Source organism: Streptopelia decaocto (assembly GCF_964273445.1).
Source record: "Streptopelia decaocto genome assembly, chromosome: Z".
NCBI lineage: Eukaryota > Metazoa > Chordata > Aves > Columbiformes > Columbidae > Streptopelia > Streptopelia decaocto.
In genome coordinates this window covers 59683955-59702152 of record NC_138657.1, presented here as the reverse complement: position 1 = coordinate 59702152, position 18198 = coordinate 59683955, and the positions used below count along the sequence as shown (strand labels likewise).

General features: G+C 42.4%; 1 protein-coding gene and 1 long non-coding RNA gene across 3 annotated transcripts; one reads left to right on the top strand and one right to left on the bottom strand.

Moving 5' to 3' along the window:
• Nucleotides 1–1527: 1527 nt before the first annotated feature.
• Nucleotides 1528–4202, bottom strand: RPL37 (ribosomal protein L37). The gene is made up of 4 exons (XM_082074707.1): nucleotides 4084–4202; nucleotides 3253–3388; nucleotides 2919–3003; nucleotides 1528–1639 (listed from the first exon to the last, which is right to left on the bottom strand). The coding sequence occupies exons 1-4, from the start codon at nucleotides 4084–4086 to the stop codon at nucleotides 1570–1572; spliced, it is 294 nt and encodes a 97-aa protein (XP_081930833.1). The 5' UTR covers nucleotides 4087–4202; the 3' UTR covers nucleotides 1528–1569.
• Nucleotides 4203–4307: 105 nt separating this feature from the next.
• LOC309451178 lies at nucleotides 4308–9022 on the top strand. 2 transcript variants are annotated; one of them, XR_014186197.1, is made up of 5 exons: nucleotides 4308–4396; nucleotides 6303–6645; nucleotides 6758–6897; nucleotides 7067–7269; nucleotides 8816–9022. It is a non-coding gene; the product is annotated as an uncharacterized lncRNA (long non-coding RNA). The 2 variants fall into 2 exon arrangements; XR_014186198.1 differs by having other exon boundaries at nucleotides 6303–6897.
• Nucleotides 9023–18198: the final 9176 nt, after the last annotated feature.

Below are 18198 nucleotides of genomic sequence, written 5' to 3'. Positions count from 1 at the left end.
CGGGTGCTGCAGGCCTCCCTGGGCGGGCGCACGAGGAGCTTTGTCCAGCAGCTCGTCGACACCACCGTGCGCCTGTGCAGCGGGGAGGTCCGACGTCAGATGGGCCTGGAGGACACCCCTGCTGCTGGGGAGCAGGAGAGCAGCCCTGATCCTGCTCCGGGCCCTGCTGCCTCCCACGGGGAGTCTCCTGCCCCCAGCCCAGCTCTTCAGAGGAGAACTGACAGCCCCCGCAATGCTCCCTGTTCCACCCATGGGGAGCGAGAAGAGCTGCAGGAGGACCGCGAGGAGGCTGTGCCCGGGCCCTCCACTTCCAGCCAGGGCAGCCAACGCTCCCGTGGGAGGCCCCGGCGAGCCCCGAAGAGGAGGGTCGGCAGCTCTGAGGAGCCCTCCCAGCCCTGCAAAAAGCCGCCCCACCATCAGTGATACTGGGAGGGTGGCTCAGGGGCTGCCAAATCATGGCCAGACTGCAGCTGGGTCTTCAGGCGGGTCCCCATGAGACCCCAGCCCCCTGGACCTCTTTATTACACAATAAAATAGCCAGAAACCTGCAGAAAAGGTCTCAGGATAACTAACAATGCAGGTGGTGTTACTGTCCCCACCCGTGTTGCTTTCTCTCCCTTTTTCTGATGCATGATTCTTCTGCAGACACCAGATCCTGTGTCCACGTCCCTTTGCTGCCCCCACAAGCATTTTTCGCCCAGCTCCAGGCCTGTGACTGTGCTGCTGTTTCTAGCTTTGGGGTTGAGAACACTGCAAAAATTATAGGATCAGAGTCATAGGATTTGGGTTGCAAGGAACTTTCAAAGTCATCTAGTCCAGCCCTGCCGCAATCAGAAGTGACGTCTTGAACTACACCACTTTGCTCAGAGCCCTGTCCATGCTTCACATGTACTCCAAGTGACTTCTGTATCACACTACCTACCATTTAACACCCAGCATAGTTTACTCATTTTTTTTTGTGCATCAGCTTTCTGTATTGACATTCCCAGAACACTTGGGCAACTTCTCTCCCAGCTACAGCACACCTCCGGTCTGTCTGGCAGCGTGTGGGCTCCAGACTTGGCAGTTTGTGCCCAAGAAGCAATGACACAATGAATAAGACATACTTTCACAGGCCTTTCAGAGCAGTGAAAAATGGCAAAGACAGAACAACCCTCTTTAACTGTTCCCTCCCACAACAGCATGTAGAGCCATTCTTCATGTTATTATCTTTAAGATAATTTCTAACTCGCTATGCTAAGGCACAATGAAAACTCAGAGGCAAGGAGGGCAAGTTCATAGTGCCACTATTCCATTTCTCTTGCAGGCCAGTTATTTTGCTTAACACATACAAGCCTCTTTTTAAGTTTAGCGCAGATACAATGGTCCTTTTTCAAGGCAGAGGTGCTACCAATTGAAACGTCAGCTAAAGGATTGTTTTTAATTAATTGCTTCAATGCATACCATGAGGAAACCGTGTGTGTAAATATATGTATTTTCAGGAATCTTGAATTTCACTGGAGTAAAACACTTACGAAAGGTTACAGATTTTCTGGATAAGACCATTTATTTTAACAAATGGATGAGTCTTTACGATGAACTGGAGGCTGCAACAGCTGCTCTCTTGGGCTTTGGTGTTGTTCCCTCACGGAATCCATTCCTACAAGTAGAAATACAATTACCACTTATTGAAAGGACAATTCCTGCTCCATGTTATTTTCTGACGAGTAATGTTTAAGATCAAGTGCACCAGCTCCTTTGGGCTTATCTCAGTAATATAGTAAAATCACTACAGAGTTCTTGTGTTCATACATTTTCAGTAAGAAACATCAAGAAGTGTTTGGAGTAAGCAGTATGGCTTTCACTCTCTCTTGCTGAAGTAAATTTGACTTCTTCCAGCAGGAAGGTTTCAGTAACTGAGTGAAAACTGCCAGACTGCCTCAGATACAGCACACCTGCTGAAGGCACACCTTTATGCTCCTGCTAAGCAACTCAGTGTAAGTCAACTTCTTACAGAAATCCTCTATGCCTCCAACCAGAGATTAAGACAGGCATGACAAGAGAAGACTCAGCGACAAGCTCACATTTTGATGCCAGTAAAACCCAGGGGAAAGCAGGCTACAAATGCACACTACAGGGTGTTTTGTGGCCAGTGCTGGGAAAGACTGTTCACCAAAACAAACAGCTGAATGGATCCCTCAACTAGACTCAGGTCTGGGACTTAAAAGACTCCCACTTTTCACTATTAAATCAAATCTATGTTTTTACAAGATTCTTCAATTCCTTGGTATTTTCATCGAGCTTTCTTGTATATTAGGCCAGAAGCTGCAGAACTCAATTTTAGAACATGAAGGCCATACAAAAGAAATTCTTAATAAGTTTAATAGTAAAATACCCCTGCTATTATCTCTTAAGTACAACTCAAAGCTTTGTGGTAAGTTTTAAAAACCTGTAACTCAGAATATGTTATAGCTACTTACTGCTAACTGAGCTCCTAATAAAAGAATGACTACTGAAGCTATTCCATTTCTGATGTGGTTTTTTTGTGGGCAGAAAAGGATTGGAATGCATTTCAACACTTTTCTCTTACAAAAACTCAAACTTCAGTGCAAATGGCAATTTAATTGACTCACCAAGAAAAAAAAAGCAAGGAGTAATATAGAAAGTATTATTACAACAACCTGTGTTCTATACTAGCTATGTTTAATAGAAACGTCAGAGCTTGGTTTACAGCCTGTATATTAACAGCCAGTTATCCTCAAAGAAATACACAGCTGATTATATAAGGCATCATTTATTTCCTAATATATTTAGGAATAAAGATCATACCACATTAACTGTACTAAATAAATAAAAATATGAACTTTGAATGATTAATTTTGCAATTACATGATATCTATGCAGGATTTCACACAACACTAATTTGCAGTACATTATACCTGAATCGACGGTAGACCTTTTTCAGGTGCCTCATGCGACCAGTACCAGTGGTGTTGCGTCTCTTAGCCTTTGCACTCCAGTTATCTACAACATACAAATTATTGTTACTCATCTACACTAAATAACTAGGTTGCACATGAGTTTAGCACAATTATTCAATCTGACAGAAATAAAGTCTCAAATTAAGTGAATTATTACGCAGTAATACCGCATGTTAGCCAAATATAGTTAAATCAGCATTCATTCGAGACGCTCCAAAGAGCGCAAGATGACACAGTTGCAGAAAGAAACAGAAATTTTTAAACTCAGGTCAGTTAAAAGTTTGTTACTTACACTTTCTCTTGCGCTTAGCAGGGTAACCACATTTCCCACAGGTAGATTTCTGCAGGTGGTACGCCTTGGACCCACATCGACGACACAAGGTGTGCGTCTTGTTTCGTCGCTTACCAAATGACGATGTACCCTTCGTCTAGAAAGCATTTTAAGGCATGCCATGTTACAATTGCCAAAGAAGAGTAAGCTGCTCTAAAAACCATGCACAAACCTAAAAATTCCAATAAACATGCCAGAAGCAAACTAAACTCTGAAACACCAACTCAGTTTCGCCTATAGGTAACCCCCATTTTCAGAAATCGTGTGCTTGGCATCTCCCGTCGCCATTTCTCATCCTCCCACCGCCTTGTGCTGCGATAAAGCCACTGAGTGGTTCTCTCCAGCCTCTTTCCCATCTCACCCACACTCACCACTGACAAAGTACAAACGACTCTCTCGCGAAGAAAGGTTATCTCCTTCAGGCAGGCCTGCTGCACGCTCACAACAGGCTCTGGCCACCGAAGCCCCTCTTGTTACGTTACCCGCCTGGCCACCTCGGCCTCGGCGCCCACCAGGCACAGAGACCCCCAAGGAAACCCCTGAGGCGCCCGAGCGGCAGCGCGGCCCTGCGCCCCACTGCGGCCCCCCCGCCCCGGCACAGCAGCAGCGCCCGCCGCCAGGCCCTCAGGCCCCGGCCCCGCAGTGGCCGCCCCGCAGTGCCGTGCCGCCGCCAGGCCCGGCCGCAGCAGGTCAGGGGGCCGCCCGGCTCCTCAGACGCAGCTCGCGGCCCCACAGGGCCCGGCCTGGCGGCGGATGGCGGCGGATACTCCGCGCCCGCGCGCCAACACTCACCATCTTGCCAGGCCGCCAGCACCAAAGAGGCCGAGCCCCGCCCCGCTTCCGCTATGGTCCGGCCAGCACTTCCGGGGGTGCCACGGCAGCGTCCGGCCCCGCCCCGCCCCCTCCCCCCCTTTCGCCCGTCTCGGCTGTGGCGCGCCGCGGTCGCTCCGTCCCGGCCGGAGACCCGCGCCCTGGCTGAGACCCGCGGGTACCTGGGCTCTGGAAGCTCGGTTGTCCCCGGTGACACCTCCCCACAGCTGGTGTGTGCTGCTGTGTCTTGGCCTGCGGTGCGGCTGGCTCTGGAAATGGCGGCTGGGGGGTGTCTGTAGGTGTCTCTGGTAAAGATGATGGCTAATGCGCTGAGGCGGCCACGCTGGCACGTCGTGTTTGGCGCTGCTGCTCTGCAGAGCTGCCCACAGCTGCAGCGCGGGCTGCGGGGGCGAGTCCGGGCCCTGCTAGGCCCTCAGTGAGAATTATTTAAATGAATGAAATGGAGGGACAGGGTGCTCGTGGCTGTAACACGTACTTTAAACGTGAGCTGCTGTGAAAAACAGGCAGCTCCTCTTGTGCTTTCTGCTGCTCTGTGTCCTCCTCCTCCCCGCCCCCACACGCCACGGGGCAGCCCGAAGTGTCGCCATAGACGTTAACACAAAATAGTGTTTTTATCCAGAGGCAGCATTTAAATTCTTACATGCCAGCCTACCACGTGTTTTCGGTAGATTCTACACGCAATTTTATCTTAGAAGAGTGGATTTGGGTAAAATAACATGTACAGGGAGAAACTGAAGAAATTTGTCTTTATCTTATTTGGGAATATAATGGAACGTTGTCAAAGAGAGGAATTGTAAATACACTCAAGCAACTGCAGGTGTGTAGAAAAACACATTTATCACACTGTTTTTTGGCCTTGTGTGCTTGACAAGTAGAAGCTCTGTTTAGATAATACAGGCCAGTGAGAAACTCAAAACCACCTTATTGAATATGCTCGAGATTCTCACTTTTCAATGAGAGAAGTCAAAGCACAGTGGAAAACTGTGCCTGCTTGAATCCTTGAAATACAGGTGAAACCAGGAGCTTGTTAATCTAGCGAGGACTGAGGTCTGCAGTGCCTGCATTCTGGCTTCTGTGCCTCTGCCTGAGTGCTTGAGTGCATTTTCAGAGATCCCTGGTTAGTGAGTTAACAAAAATAAATTTACTCTTTGCATTTCATCTGCGGTTTGTGGGTGCTCCTGCGACCTGCCTGTGCTGGCTCACATGTCACGAGTTCAACACCCCGTCATCTTGAAGTCAGAAACTGATGATAAAGCCAGTTTATTTATCCTTGATTGTAGAAGTATATAACCTTGTCTAACAGCTTTTGATAAATGTATTTATCTGGCAGGCTAGATCTCACTCCTTACACTTCTGGTTTACTGACTAAAAATGCAGTTATTCCATAACACAGACAAATGTCTGGCCCTGCCACCAGCCAGCAAATGGTGAGGAGCCCTCCCACAATGGACAGTTGAACCCCTGTGACATAGAGCTTGCTGTCCAGAAGAACGCGTCATCCCATGGCACAACGTCCAAAGCAGTGAAACTGTGTCAAACTCTGGCATTTTCACTCCTGGACAAACCAGCCCTGTGCAGTTGTCTCAGTGTTAATTTATCCTCGCTTGTTTCCTGAATGTGGCCTCTCGCTGAATTCCTTTGGCACTTATTTATGTGCTGGGAGGCTGTTGACCTCTGCGAAGGTTGAGGGATGGGGCAAAAAGCCATTTTGCCTTTAGCTGCATTGTTTCCAGGCACATGAAGGTGTGACCCAGGATGTTCACTCAGATCTTTCTTTTTTGATTGTCAGTTTCTATCACCAGAATAACACTTAAGTGTTCACTTATATTCACTTTATCTCAGCTGAAAATCCATGCATGGAGTCCATCCATAGTCCCACTGTCATTAAAGGAGAGAGATAAATTGTTCCAAAGGCTAATTCATCCCATCTTACGTTAAGTGTCTAAAGTTTTGCCCTAACTGATTTAGTGAAACTATTTTTATAGCAATTCTGTCTTCCTTGCCAAAAATGAAAAGAGAAAACTCAGTGTCCTGTGGATGAAAAGCCATTCAGAAAAAAAATCCCAATTAACTCAAACAGTATGAATACATCCTATAGGCTAGACTAGGTAACATTTCTCCCAGCAACCTTGCTGTGTGTCTTTTAACTAGTGACTCCTTCCCTCCTCTTTTCTTGTTAGATCTCAATAATCTAGAAGATGCTGTGAAGACATTGGACAGATGCCATGGCAACAGCTTCTGAAGGAAGTATGTTGGTCTGGCTCCCTGCAAAGATAAGCCGCCAGAGGAATCATTCTTGTCCTTTGTGGGGTAAAAATAATCTTGTTCATTTACATGTCTTCAAACCTGTTGGGAAAGAAAGATTTTTGTCATGCAGTTGACTTTAGTATTGGGGAGACTTTTAGGGTAGGGGACGGACAGAACTGTGGCTGACCCAGGACCATCCCAGGAGCTCTTAACCTGTGTGCAGTTTGTGGATGAGGACAGAGTTCACCGCCAGCCTGCTTAAAACCACTGACTCTGGTACTGACCACAGCTGAGTGTCACCAGCCTAAATTCAACACTGAGTAGTTCGCTTTTCTTTGGTGCATTAAAGTAGCCCAGCTATCTAGAAGGCAACACCTCTGGATTTCAGGGTTTTCTTTTAGGTGTAGGAAAACAGAAGCCTGTGACTGCAGCTGGTGTACCATCACAGCTCCTGCACAGCACTTTTGGTCCAGCTGGGTCCAGTGACAGCAGATACTCTTTGTCATAACAGCAAACACTGCGATCCTGGTAAGTATCTAGATCAGGGTTTATTGAATACTATGGAGGTGAGTTCTTTTCTCTATCCCCTAGCATCATGTTCTGCAGCCCTTCCAGTCTGGTTGGGGTTGAAAAACTGAAGCAAAATGCAACACTGGACATACTTATTCATTTTTATTTCAAACCCTCTGGTGTACAGGCCCCTCTCCCTCAAGCTGATCCCACCCAAGGCCCATAGACCTACATGACCACCACACTCTGCCCTGGTAGCTTGCTGGAGAAGAGGAGAATCACCCACTTTCATCCAGTCTCTCCCACAACTAGAGCAGAGCAGCTTTATGGATTAATCCAGCTCAAGGACAGGGAGAACAAAACAAGGCTGGCTAGTCACTTGAGGGGAAGGTGAGTATGCGCACCAGATAACCTCAGTGGCACTTGTTTTGCATAGGCTTGGTGTCATACTGCTACTTAGCACCATCACCAGGGTCATCTGTGCAGCCATACGGTCCTTGATAGTGGGGTTTGCTCCAAAATAGAGTAGTTGTATTGGCTATATGAAAGTTGAACACTGCTGAAAACTTCTGTGTGGCATGTGCAGGACTGGTATCTGAGCAATTTCTGTCTCAGGAAGGCTGCAGGAGAACGGATGAATTCAAGGGCAACATTTTCATGAGGGTCAGTTTGGATGTCATTTGTTTCTGGGGCTGCAGGGGTGGACACCTCAGTTGGAATTATGGAGAAGAAACCACACTGAATATCTGTTACCAAGCAGCCACAAGAAACATAACTTTATTTGTATGGTATCCAGGTTCTTCAGTTTGAAAACAAAACTTTCATGTGTGAATTTGAACCAGAAACATTGGTCACCACGTGATGGCAGTATAATTCAACTAAAAGTTTTATTCTGGACAACTCAGTGAAAACGCTCTAAACAGCAACAGTAAATCAGGTTAATAAATTGAAAACAATATGATCTGTACAGTTCTTAAATCTCTATGACAATAACAGAAAATATCGGCAAACAGCAATGCTTATGAAAAAGGCTGTTGCATCCTTCTACAAGAGGCTTTCTACTTGTTTGAAATGGAAATAGAAGAAAATCAAACAGCTGCCACTAACTTATGAAATTGCTTGTTAAAATATAGTGTAAATGATTAAAAAAAAATCAAACCTCTTTGTATAACAAAGATTATGCAATGTGTATGAAATACATTTGATACTGTTGCTTCCTATAGCCAGTCCTGAATGGGAAGGAAAGAGTCCCTTTGTCACAACTCCATACTCTTTCCATGCATTGAGACATTCTCATAAAAAACAGCACAAAATATGACCTAGGATGTAGCACACTGAAATCAATGCCAGAGCTTAATAATAAAAATAAATTCTTCCAACACACACTAAAGAAAGTCTTGGAGTGTTTTTCTCAATACTGAGGTTCTTGTAGACAGTTGTCCTTTCTATTTATGATGGCATCAATAGGTTCATACTGATGATCACATAACCTCTCTTCTGCAATGCTCAGTGCTCATATGGTTAAGTTACATTAGAAAAGCAATACGTTTTTACCACCACTCATTAGCGCTGGACAGAGAGATCAGATAGTGTTCTCCAGACCACTGACAAGTGCTTAGAGGATGGCACTAATATTTGGTAGATCATGATTAAAGCATGACTACCGTCACAAATATAGCAGAAGCAAGAGCTCCCACTCACTTCTTCAGCTGTATTTAAACTCTACCTTAGGATGCCTGCAGGAATCCCAGGACCTTCTCCACCAGAAACCCCACTAAAATCTTTCTTCGTTGTTCCATGTAGCCAGGGGAACTGGGGCAGATATCTCTGTATGGCAGAGGTAGCTACCAGCCTGGAAAAAAACTGTGACACAGTGCAACAGCATAATTCAAAATTTAAGAATTTCCTTACATTTTGTTTTTATGCTTTTACTTAGACTACAGGGTGGTAGTGCATTGTTGCACCAAAGCAGTACATCTCAGGGGGTTTTGCTGGCTAGCCTGAACCTTGCAGAGGTGGCTGCCTGTCAGCTTGGACAGAAGACCAGAAGAGGTGCATAGGAGAGAGCCACAAGTTCCCTTACAATGTGACAGCCATTTTCTTCTCAGCTGTATAACAACTAAATATTCTTGTCTTGTTAGTATTGTTTTGATAACAAATAAGTTGTTTGATACTGTTGTCTTAAACCTTTGTTGCAATATTCATGCACAAATATATGCACACACAAGCCTAGAACAAAATTTTCACTGGAGATGCACAAAAAAGGATTCGAGCCACCAAAGTCCAGAATTGTAGTCTGCATTGCATTCTGGGGGAAAAGGCCCAGCTTCTAACCACTTTCCCCTTGCACTGCAGCAGAAGATATTTTACTTGGTCATGAGGAGAATTTTCGTACCAGTATAGGCTGCAAAGCAAATTTCCTTCAGATCATTCTGGAGTTTTGGGGAAGAGACTGGGTAAATGTTCGACTGAAATGGCTTAGGGGTAGCAGATCTTGAAGTGGTGAGGCAAGTAGGCTGGATGATCTTCTGAGGTTCCTCCCAGACGTACTTCTGTGATGCTGTGTGTTATTGTAAGAGGCTTCTTTCTAAGTATAAAGACATAACTGTATCTCTCATCTCCCTGGCTGTCATGTTCTAAGACAAATGCATTTCACCAATTTTATGCTTGGGAAAAAAGGTCCAATCTTCACGAGTTCTGCCTTCGAATTTTGTCTGATTTTCCCGTTATGGCAGTTGGCCAAATAAATGCTATGGCCTCTGCCTTACAAGCTTGCCTCGTGCTGATGAGTCTGCATTTTAAACATCCATCCTTCCCAAGGGTAATGTAGGTCTCTGACTTGTATTTTTTAGAATTATACTAAATCACAGTAAGCCCAAAAGATTGATTATCGACCAAAGTAAAATGAATGTCACCCAGTAATATGTGTATGTATGTGTGTATCTCTCTGTTCAGGTGCATTCAAATGAACTGTACACACTTAGCAGTACCAGCAATGCTTCCTTCCCTCCTTTTTTTATTTTATTTATTTTTTTAATATATATATATATTTTTTACTAAAAAAAATATCAAAAGCTTGTCTGATTCATAGCTAGACACAGCCTATATCTAAGCCCAGACATTATGGCTGAAATTTGCTAACTTGGAAGGTGACTGTCTAAACAGAACTAACAATGTCAATTCTTTTATACTTCCAAATGTTCTGGTATGAATGATACATGGGCGTACTCTTTGGAAAAGAAATAGAATTTCAACTGAATATGAAAAAAAAAAACCAACTTGCCTGCAGAAATGTTGAAGTCAATGTCTTTGCCAGAAGCTCAGGAAAGAAAGGCATCTTAAATTTAAAGTTAGATTCAAGCAGTTGGCTATCTTACCTTCTCAGTTTTCTCACTTTTTATGTGGAATTACACGCTAGCCTAGATATGTCTCCGCCGTCGCATTCCCTTCATATGTTACTCAGCTATGCTTCAAGTGCATATGTGAATGATTTTATCTTTAGTAAAATTATGTGAATGATTTTACTTCTCACCAACCATTCCTTAGAATGTGACTTGATGTTGTTCTTCTCCCGGAATACCTTTGGGTAGCTGGAGAAACGCACACGCATGCCTTATGGTGCCTGCTGTCTCCAAAGGTAAGCAATTAAATCAGTTTTTACCTGATCTATCCAGGTTTGCTACCTGTAAGTGTTAAAAGTGCTGGTGCAGAGTGTAGATGGTACAGTACATTTTCAAATTTTTAATGGATGTTGCAATTAGAGGCATCCAAGTGTGTGATTAAATACAAAGCTGTGCACAAAATGTGCATTAGGTTAATATAACTTGTCTGATTTTCTTTCAGAAATATGTATTTACTTGTCACAGATGTTTACTGTTTATACATTTCAAGTTTTATTTTAGATATAACATTCAGGGGAAAAATATGTATGTTTGCAGTAAAGTAGGTCAGAGAAGAAAACATTGGAGAAAACTGAGGCACTCATGTTTAATCTGAAAACCGATAAAATAAGCCTAATATATTATTTGTTATTTATTTACTTTATCTCACATTGCACTTCAGGCATCCTAAAGAATTTACATTTATCTTGCTCTGGGATTACCGCAAATGACTGCTTTCTCTGGTCACTCTGTCACTTCTCTAGAAATAAACACATAAGCTGACTTCAAAGTAGAAAAACCCATCACTTGTACAGCACTCTTCACCCTGTATGGAATTGCAAGATTTGCCTTTAATATTTGGATGTGAGACACGAACTGTAAGAAAAAAAGGCTTTGCAGTGAAACGAAGTGGACAAATGCAAGTTCTGTATTTATTGAAGATAAAGCCCATTTCCCCAGGTAAAATAAGTTTTCTTTCCTTCATCAAAATCAGTGTTGCAGTTTATTATTTTTGCCAGCTGATAACCTTCCCTAAGTACAAATGCTTTGCTAACAAAGGTCAGCTCAACTCTGCAGTTACAAATGTTATTTTATGTTTATTCTGAAATATATTTTCCCTGTATCAGGCACTTTCAGCTTTCCATTTACTGGAACTGAGGCATACTGTCTCCATCAGGGAATTCCCCTAACCTCCATGCACAATTTCCCTTTTACGCTATTTCACTTCAATAAAAATAGAGGACAAAACAGTGCCTGGCCTTGTTAGTGTGTGCAAAGAGGACACAGAAAATAAATCGAGTTGTTGAACTTTTTCTTATCTGATCACAACGTGGAGGTCACGATCCTGTGGCCACAAGGCCTGGATTAGACCAGCACATGCAGCACAGCCAGTCTTCTGGAGGGGGGCTGTGCACCATTCAGCAAGGCACAGGGAGATGCTGGTCCTGGTCTGCCTGCTGGGGCAGCAAATACGCAGAAAGATTTTCCAGAATGTCCAGCTAAGTAGCTCCCGTTGTTGTACTTGGAGCCTCTACACCGTAGCACCTTTCCGTCTCTGCCTTTGGATGGAGCAGGGCAGGCTGAGCTTTGCCAGCACTTGTGCTGACGGTGGAGAACATGCCAGAACTTATGATTTTAGGTTTGAGTTATCATGTTAAGTAGTAGTTGTTAACTAATTGCTGTAGATTAAAAATGTTTTTCAGTTGTGCTTGAACATATGTTAGGGAGAGATGTAGCCTAAAAAGTGACTGCTTGAGAAGGGAAAAATGCCAGAGGGAATCTAGTGCTATGAAAAGGTCACAGAACAAGTCTAAGTCTAAGTGACAAGTCTAAGCCTACTTATTCTGTCTTACTGTATTTTAACAGCAGAATAAAATGTGGTAACCCTTGAAGCATCAATATTGGTAATTAACTTTCTGTTGAGTCTCTCAACCATTTTACAAGTTTGTTATCGATTTCAGTCAAAACTGACCATCAGCCTTTCTTAAGGTACCTTTCTCATAGCTGATGTGTTTTTTATCTGGCAGTATTTCCCTGCTCTGGCTTCATTACTGCCTCCGAAGACACAATGTATAGTTGCCAATAAATGGGCAGAGATGCATGCCTCTCTTGTCATGAGCCCACACAAAGGAGCTAACAGGAAGCTTCCTCATTTGTTGCTATCACAAACCTTACATTTTACATTCTTTCCTTGGAATAATCAGTGTCATCTCTTTTTTTGATCATTCATAAAAATGTCAAAGCCATTTGCTAGCTTTAAAAAGTCTGGACATGGCTGTTTGCTGAATACCATTTCCTAGCTATTACTTGTTCTATAGAACCTCTGCCCCATATTAGAAGTACCACACCTTCATTTATTCTCTTTTATTCTCATGATTTCAACCAAATAAGCACAGAATGTGTTTACAGGCTAATTAAGAACAAGTGCCATCTCCAGAGATGCATACTGTTTCTGAGATACTTAGTGATATGGTCTCCATTACCAGATAAAAACATTTCCAGTTTAGGCAACTCCAAATCATTTTTTTCTATACTAATCAAAACTGATACATGCCAGTAATTGCATGGCTTGATAGGCAGAACTTGTCTAAGAGTTTTATATCTGCAAATAACAAAGCACATCATTAATACAGGCACAGAACGAGAGATGTATTCACCTACACACACACAAAAAAATAGATATGTATATAAAGGGAGTACTTTGACTATGTGTCAGTGCTGCTCCTTTGAACTGAACTCTAAGTACAGAGGGAGGCCAGAGTAACTCAAAAAGGACATCACAGAAATTATAAGGGCCTACAAGCTTGTTGTAGAAGAATAGCAAAAGTTGAACACAATTAAATTTCTCTGGAGCTCACGTGAATCTCTGCAACTATATCAGCTCTTTTTTGTTACTGGTATGTGTTTTCATTTATTTCCGTGTGATGGTTGTTGAATGCATAGCCAGCCCAGAATCAGGGAGGGCAGAAGTCAACACTATGTCATTTCTGTTTCTACACAATGTTGTCCATCTCCATTGTCTCTGTGAAAATTAGCAAAAGATTACTGTGTTTGTTGAGCTTTGGTTCCAGCAGAAATATATCTATCAAAGCTCCTTTTAGAAAGTTTCACAGTAGCAGTTAGGGTTAATTACTGACTTCTTGAGTAAGCTGACAAAATTTTAATGAATTTCAGATGGCCCTAAAAACATTGTAGTTCAAAAAGACATCCTAATCTGTTTCTTTGAAGTCCTGCCTTCATTTTCTTCACCTCTCCTTTATAAGAGAGGAATCTTTGTTCCAGTTCTTGAAAAGCATATTTAGGTTTTAATTTCAAAGTACTTGGAAATTTTCAGAGGATGGGTTTTTCAGGTGGATTTTGATGAAAGATTTTTGTTCAAAGTTTGCTGCTGGAAGCATCCAATGAGTTACAATAATAATTCTAAAATATATAATACACATACACCACTGATTCAGAAAGAAACAGAAATATGAAAGCATGGACAGGGTTGCTAATGGCTCATATTTGATGTTCTGTTCACTCTACAAAGAACAATCAGAAAGAAATGATATTTTGAAAAGCACCAAGACATCAGGCTAGAAGAGATCTTCTGGATCATCAGCTTGAGATACTGCTGTCTTGGGCAGTCATATAAGGCTGCTTATGAATTTATTAAACTGTAAGAATTAAATTAATAGTCAAACAATGTAGAAGAATGCAAGAAAAAAAACCAATAAAAATGTAAATCATCAGATATTTGTGAAAAATTGACCTTGCCTGTCTCTGAAGATCAATTGCCTGGAACATGCTCTGCAATCTCTATGTTATTTAACCTCTGATACACCCCTTCAAATACTATGTGTGGTTTTGTGTCACTATTAAAACAAATGCAATAATACTTCCACTTTAGCCTATTTCATGTGACTCTTCCGCTGTTAGCTTATTAGAAGTGCTAAAATCATGAGACGAGCTCTCTGGTTCGTGAAATTCACCTATTTTACATATAAATGTACCTCTCTGCTGCTGGGCAGGCATGTGGGAGCGTGTAGATCTGTTGTAGACACAGACCCTTTGCTTCTGCACACAGCTGGCAGGTGATCTCTCAGAAGAGCCCTGACTCCTGTGAGCAATGTGGGCTTGATTTTCAGTTGAGAAGGACTCAGAGTGCGGCCAAGCCTGCTCCCAGCCCTCAGTTATGAAGGCCGTTGAAAATCTCACTCAAATTTACTATCCATAGTTTGGTTGTGGTCATCTCCAAAGACAGATGGTCTGAACCTGACCAGTTTTTACAATGAGGATGGTGAAACACTGGAACAGGTTGCCCAGAGAGGTGGTAGATGCCTCATCCCTGAAAACATTCCAGGCCAGGCTGGATGGGGCTCTGAGCAACCTGATCTAGTTGAAGATGTCTCTGCCTATTGCAGGAGGGTCGGACTAGACCTTTGAAGGTCCCTTCAAACCCAAACAGTTCTACAATTCTACAGTTTTTCAGCCTGAAAGTGACATGTCTCAGGGAGGCAAATATCAGTAATGGTAGAAATGAAAAAGAAATATTCAGCTTCAGTGAATACCTAAATCAGGACTGTCTGGGAAATCAGTTAGTAGATAGGATGGTGAATTTGGATGCCACCATCCTGTCCAGGAACATTCTGTGAAGCAGTGAGCGGTGGGGTGGTCTGTATCTGCTAGCCTAGGATAAACAGCAACCAGAAGAGTTTGTGCAAGGTGGCGGTTCACTGACGCTTGAGCAGATGCAGTGGCTGTCTGCATATGCAAGCAGAAGGCTTTCCTGCTCCCCTCCCTCCTCTCACACTTCCCACCTATTTTCTCACCTCTCTCTTCTCCATGGCTGTATGTTTTTACCTTCTCCCTGGGTCTGTTGCCTACCAGACCTTCCTGGGAGAAGATCTAACTCACTAAACCAGCACAAAACCATCCAGATTTTTTTTTGTTGGATTTATTTTCTGTCATTGTAATAAATTTAACTGGCTCACACAGGGGACTGAAGTGTGTCCAAACCAGCACCAGATGTGCAGAAAGAACACACGATGGAAATTGGAGGTGAAAGCAGAGAAAGATGTGGATAAAACAGAATAGTAACTCACCATTTGGGGCAGTTTCAAGGTGCTAAATTTGTTCACCGTGTCTTGTGTCCTAAGATCAGAACCTAACTCTAAAGTAATAATTTGTTTGCCCAGTGTATGCACACAGGCTGAAATGTCTACGCTTTAGACAAGTCTGATTTATTACCTATATACTCCTAAAGCTCTCTGAATTTTGAATTATTCTAATGTGAGTTCTTTTCCTCCAACCCAGTTCACACAGATCAGAACTCTAACAGCCCTTGTTTGTTTGGCGTAGTTTCTGCAGCGTTAGGATTGCAGTATCTGAGGCAATATCCTTGTACAAGGTCCACTGAGAGAGAATCATTTGCATTACATTTAGCCCAGCATTAATGCTGTTTGACATACTTCATAGATGAACATCCCTAGGCATTGTCATTATTCCATGAAATGTGACAAATACATTAAAAAAACCTGGGCAATTTAAATTTTGTGATTTTTTTTTTTTGTCGTGTTTTGTTTTGTTTTGTTTTGTTTTTGAGACAGCGTTAACAAACAAAAACATTTCCAAAAACTCTCCAAGTCAATTTCACAACTTAAAACCATAATGACAAGATGTTCTTTCTCCACTCAGTTGTCGCTGGATCCTTGGCATTTGCAGCAGCCACAGAGCACAGACTGTTTTTAGGGCTGTAATACATAATGAACTTGGACAATGAAGACACAGGACTATTTAAAGCTTGGTAAACTATTGAGTAAACTTAGCATCAATCCTATAAAAAGCTGGAAGTCTACAGGGAAATGTCACTGATATAATTATATTCTGGCTGACCTTAGTGTGAAGTAGAATACAGACAATACCATTTCATGTTGTCTCCAGACCAGACAGGATATCATTTGCCCAGCAAGTGAAGCACTGCATTAATCATTCTTGTGCTGGAATTATCATTTGGCGCAAGACAAGAAATGCCTTTTTTTATGGCTAACCCGTTGTGTCTCTCAAACTACCCCTCTTTTATTCCTCTAAACCATTGTTTTTAAGCCTAAAGACAGTTTGTGTCTGAATAAAAAGTAGAAATGTTGAGCAATGACTTAAAGTTGCTATGATAAAACACATTTTTAACTCCAAAATGGTTAGTAAATTGTTGCCACTTTCACTAACAGGGAAAACCAGCCCCATCTTCTCTTTAAGTTACACTCTGTCCCTCAATACCATGCAGGCAGGAGAGGTAATTTGGGACCTCCCTCGATCAGGCCTTTTATTACAATTTATGTAATTGTAGAAGTGCCTGTCAGTCAGACTAGGACTGTGCTAGGTGCTGTGTAGTCCCTTATCACAAAATTGCAGTGTAGATTATGATGCACCTGCATATAGCCTTAAGTATAAATAACACAGAAAAACAGGAAACTATCTAAATGGTCCAGAGCCTATAGAAAAAAGTTACTATAAGTACCCTGTTAAATGAAACAAGAATCAACCATTCACAGTCCCACTGTTGTAGGGGAAACTGAACACCCATCCACTGCAAACCAGTAAAGTGCCACAGGACCTGTGCACTTGCAGTCCAGGAACAACCCAAGTCCAACCCTAAGCTCCGTCTCTTTTGCATCTTGTCAGTTCAGTCTTTTTGCTCTTGCTACTACTGAAGTCAGGATCAATAAAAAAGCAAGGTCCTATTTCCAAATGAAAGAACACAAAGTCTTTAGGCTGAGGTACCTGGAAATGTGTGCTAAAAGGACTATTATACAGCATCCACCAAAGCAACATTTTTGTCTTGCTGAAATGCTTCTTGCAATAAGATATTCCATCAATATAAACTCACAGACTTTCTTTGCTAGGAGTATTTGTCCTCTTTTATGTTTATTTGCATGTTTTGTTTGTGAGCAAATTAAGGTGTATCTTTACCTTGAGGATTATTATAGCTAATGATGTACTTACAGAAAGTGAATTGCTATCTAAGCCATTAAAACAGCTAACTACAACATCAAGATGTACGTCTGTAGAGATAAAACATTCTTCAGAGTTCCTGTATTCTGTGCCGGCTATTAAAGGGCTTAACTCTGTTTTAATAATTTCATTCATAGGCACATGACCACTGACAATGTTGCACAAATTGGTCATAAAACTTAATAGGAGTAGGAGGATTTCGATCAAAAGCAATAAAATATGTACAGAAGTGATGAAAGCATATGAATTACATTACCACAGAGATTCATAGTTACTAAACCTGAAAAGTCTCAGAGACAGGCTCTGTCTTAGCTCTGGGTTTGCTTACTTCAGAGTACATAGGCATCCCTCACATGGATGGGGTAATGTGATCCAAGATCTAGGCATCTTGCTTAAGGAAAGCAAACCATGCCAACAGAGTGCAGGGTTTGAAAGTCACTATGTAGTGATGCTGTGACATGAAGCATTTAATTTTCTGAGGACTGTGTCAGACTGTCTAAAATAGATTTAGTATCTGAGATGGGGTTATAAGATAGAGATGCTGCTTTTCCATGAGGGCTTCATGCAAGCTCCACTAGGATAAATTCAAGTGAATTTCCCCAGAAGTGGCATTTTATTGCTGTTACTGGAATGGATAAGCCCTGGAAAGTGAAAAAAGACAAAAGAAAAATTAAGAAGGCATGACAGGGTGAGGAAAAACTGAAGTGCTCTTACTTCTGCAAGAGCATCCCTATGAAAACCCAGCTATTGTGTCAGTGAAACTAAGGGCTGTGGTGATCTCGGGAAGCCTTTCACAGGCAGGACTATACCAAAATTGGCTAAAACTGGCATTTAGATCCGTAAACTGATTTCCAGTGCGACACCTGATACACAAAAACCAGAATAACTACAGAAGTGAAGACTGAAGATTGATTATAAAATTTAAACCTTAGCAACATCACCCTAATTC